This window comes from Trachymyrmex cornetzi, unplaced genomic scaffold (genome assembly GCF_001594075.2).
Source record: "Trachymyrmex cornetzi isolate Tcor2-1 unplaced genomic scaffold, Tcor1.1 scaffold226, whole genome shotgun sequence".
In the NCBI taxonomy this organism is placed as follows: Eukaryota; Metazoa; Arthropoda; class Insecta; order Hymenoptera; family Formicidae; genus Trachymyrmex; species Trachymyrmex cornetzi.
In genome coordinates, this window is record NW_017296912.1 from 122,615 (window position 1) to 126,277 (window position 3,663).

General features: G+C 33.8%; 1 protein-coding gene across 1 annotated transcript in view; it reads right to left on the reverse strand.

Moving 5' to 3' along the window:
- Positions 1-3,663, reverse strand: part of LOC108760529 (uncharacterized) — a 14,645-nt gene that overhangs the window by 7,190 nt on the left and 3,792 nt on the right. Inside the window, exons 2-6 of the mRNA XM_018506541.1 lie at positions 2,553-2,648; positions 2,059-2,238; positions 1,527-1,733; positions 1,007-1,266; positions 778-832 (exon numbers count right to left, since the gene is read on the reverse strand). Of these exons, the coding sequence (XP_018362043.1) occupies positions 778-832; positions 1,007-1,266; positions 1,527-1,733; positions 2,059-2,238; positions 2,553-2,648 (798 nt within the window). The remainder of the gene's footprint in view (positions 1-777; positions 833-1,006; positions 1,267-1,526; positions 1,734-2,058; positions 2,239-2,552; positions 2,649-3,663) is intronic.

The window sequence follows — 3,663 nt, forward strand, 5'->3', positions numbered from 1 at the left end:
ATATGGACGCTAAAATATGGCCTTCTAATATACAATTAGAACATATGGATATTTTTTTTCGTAAAAATAAAATAAAGTATAACAATAATATCTATAATAACAACAACAACAACAATAATAATAATAATAATAACAATAATATATCCAGATAGCTAAATCTGAAGAGACAGATTTTGAGCAGAGTCTGCTACCAATTTCTGATTGCAGAAAGGCAGCAAATCGTATACAGAGTTTGTACTATCAGACAATGTCAACAAACTGCTGTCAAAAATATGACAAAGCTTGATGACATGCTATGCCAGCAAATTGGTAACAGAAACCGAACAGAGTCTACTAACATAACTTGACGGCAGATTGGCAACAGAAACCGAGCAAGATCTGTCATTTTCATATACAGCCTCGCCACGAGATGGATTCGCCTCTAGTAAGAAGAAAACATTCAGGAGTCCTATAAGAATTGGTGTATATAAATCAAATAGGCAAATCCCCTAAAGAGATTTCCAAGCTCTTCGGAGTGTGCTTTCTGAATCTCCGAATATTTTTTTGATTGTTTTATAACTTTCTTATGTGTATTTTGAAATGTCAAGCTAATCAATAATATTTTAGCAATAAAACTGTATTGATTGTGTGTTTCCAGTATATATAAATATATATATCTATATGTACGCAAAATTTCTTATAAGAAACCAGGTCGATTTAAATGAAAATGACAGATCTTGCTCTGTTTCTGCTGCAAATCTGTTGTTAAGTTATGTCAGCAGACTGCTCGATTTTTGCTCGCAATCTGCTATCAGATTCTGTCAGCAGGTTCTGTTTGATTTTTGCTGCCAGTCTGTTTGCATAGAATGTTAACAGGTTCTGTCAGCAGAACAGGAACAGAATGCGATATCAGTTGTGATCAGTTTGTTAACATCTTCTGATCAAATCTGCTATCAATCTGTCGATATCCTGCTAACATTTTGCTATTTGGTTAGATGAAGTGCGTGAATTTTACATGGATAATTACAATAAAAATGCCTCATCCCACAGCGGATTTTTTGTGTCTTTCTTTATAGAAGTCTGATTCTTTTGCGGCGGTTCATCCAACTCCACGACGCAGTAAGGTTCCACAGCTCCTTGTTGACCGCCGAGGTCGATAGCCCTTACAACCTTCACGAGCAAACGCCTCTCGCCAGGTACGTATTGCATTGGAGCAGGCGAAGATGTGGGGTGTCCTTGAAGACGTTGATGCGACGATGGTTGATGTATCATTGAATTCAAAGTGTTCTATAAGTGAAATCATCACAGTGAGCAAATAATAACAATATAACATGTGATAATTTACAAGTAAAGTGTTGTTACTTTCAACAATAATCTTCTATGTTTCGAAAAAAAAAATGAATCTAAGCATAATATAAAATTATAAACCTTGTTGAAGAATTATGCGATAAGAATTTTAATTTACATTATAAATGTGCAAGTATTTGTGATTAGGTATCATTTAATCTGATTGACAATGTCAATTGCTTGATGTCGATATAACTTACTACACTGTCGTAATGTGTAGGATATGAAAAGCCTGGCTGAGGAGGCGGCTCTCTCCATAATCGAGGACACGTGGGATATTGAGAAAGATTGAGATGAACATTGATGCCTCGCAGGGCACCCACTACAATTTCCGTTACCACTTCTTGTAACTGGCTTTCGTCCAAGTCTTTCTTTATTGTGCCCACTGCTGCTAGAGAGATCTTTACCTGTTAATACGGAAAATAATATAAATTATATAATATTAATTCACACATTAAGAGTGCTTCGACTTCTCCAATTGAACTTATTTCTACCGCAACCGCACCGTTTGTATCACTTTTCGTTATAGAGAATGTTAAAAAAATTCGCACAAAAAATAATTGTCGTTCGTTCTATGTCTATTGTTCGAGACGGCCAAGACTCTGTATAAACACGATGTATTGTCGAGATCGAGAACGAGTGATTATAAATAGCTGTGATTGCACAATGACGGGACGGAAGTTTCCATGTGTTGCATCACAGGAAATCCGTTGATAACAATGTTGCACGCACCTCAGGCCAACCATCGCATTTCAGATCGATCAGCAGCTTCTCGGTGATACAGACGATGTTGAGACGAGCTCGGAAACGATTGACATTGACTCGATAGTGATTAATATCTACCTTATCCCCTCGTTGCCGAAATGCTTTCAGCTGTAAAGCTGGAGTAGCCTCACAGTCGCATGTGATAGTCTAAAAATGATTACTTTTCTTAAGATGATTAATCGCTAATTGCATTTAAATAGAAAATTATTGGTTGTTTAATTATTGTTCCAAAACGCTTTAGAAATTTAAAATAGTTACACATATGATTTAACTAAAAAATTCTTCATATTGTATAGTTTTTATGTAACTATGACATTTGATTTGGCATTAAAGGTGTTGATCAAGCTTGAAAGTTTCTAAAAATAAAATTAAACGATCGATATAATCGAAAAAGGAAGTTAATCTTGATACAATTTCAAATGCAGAAAGCTAATCGGAGCGAGAAGGAAATATCTACGTACCACATCATCCTTTGAATCGCATTCGCAGAAGATATTTGACAAGGTTGGCGGATAAGTCTCTGGAAGTACACGAACGAATTCGACACCAACTCCATGCTAAAACATATAAATGTCTAATTGCGACTGTACATATCGGCCGACGAAATACATACGCTTAGAAACACACGTCTGCGTCACTTCTTTATTACGTGTCATTATCTCATTGCCATCTTTTTTATCGGTCACGCAATCGTGCGGTATACTTGTTTGCATATTCAGAATAAGAACTAAAAATAATTCGTCGTATTTATATACCTACACAACAATAATATACTATTTATTCTAAATCAAACAAGAATCCAATTCTTATATATTGTATCAATTAAGTTATGTACATCTCAGACAGCAAAGGACATATACAATAAGACAATTTTTAGACATCACATCATCATAAGACTACTCGATTTTGGATACACGTGCCATCTGGAATTTCTCTCGTTGATTCTATAATAAGTTTGAAATTCCTTTAGAAAGATTAATTCAATTTGTACCGAATAATCATATCGTTTTTGTCAAAATTATCATTACTAATCATTACTTTGTCATACAATTAATTTTCTTTCTTTTAAAATTATTTTTTGATCGAAATTGTAATTAAAAAAAATTTTTAATTACAATTTTTTACACCTATTGATACATTATAATGCATCACGTCGTAACGTAAAACATTTTAATTTAGATTACAAATTTATAATTGTTATGCACGATAAACTATTAATTAGTTAAGCTAAAATTTGGTTTGACGCTCAAAGAAATTTTAAGTTATCCCAACGAAATGATGCCATTGGCTACACGTGGCAAGGACAGCGCCGAACCGTAACGTCTTTTTAAGCAATGCTATTATAGTAACCTTTGATGTGACGTATCTTGACCTATGTAAATAATCAAGAATATTCTGTCTATACAGGAGAGCAAAAAAAAAATCACGCAAGATTAATCTGATTTTACCGCAAGATATTCATTACAATATTTTCTCATAATTTATAGCTGCCGAAATAATTGTCAATGTATAGAGGTATTATATTACTTACTAGACGATAGCTTTTAATTACTTTCAATTTGTTTATATATA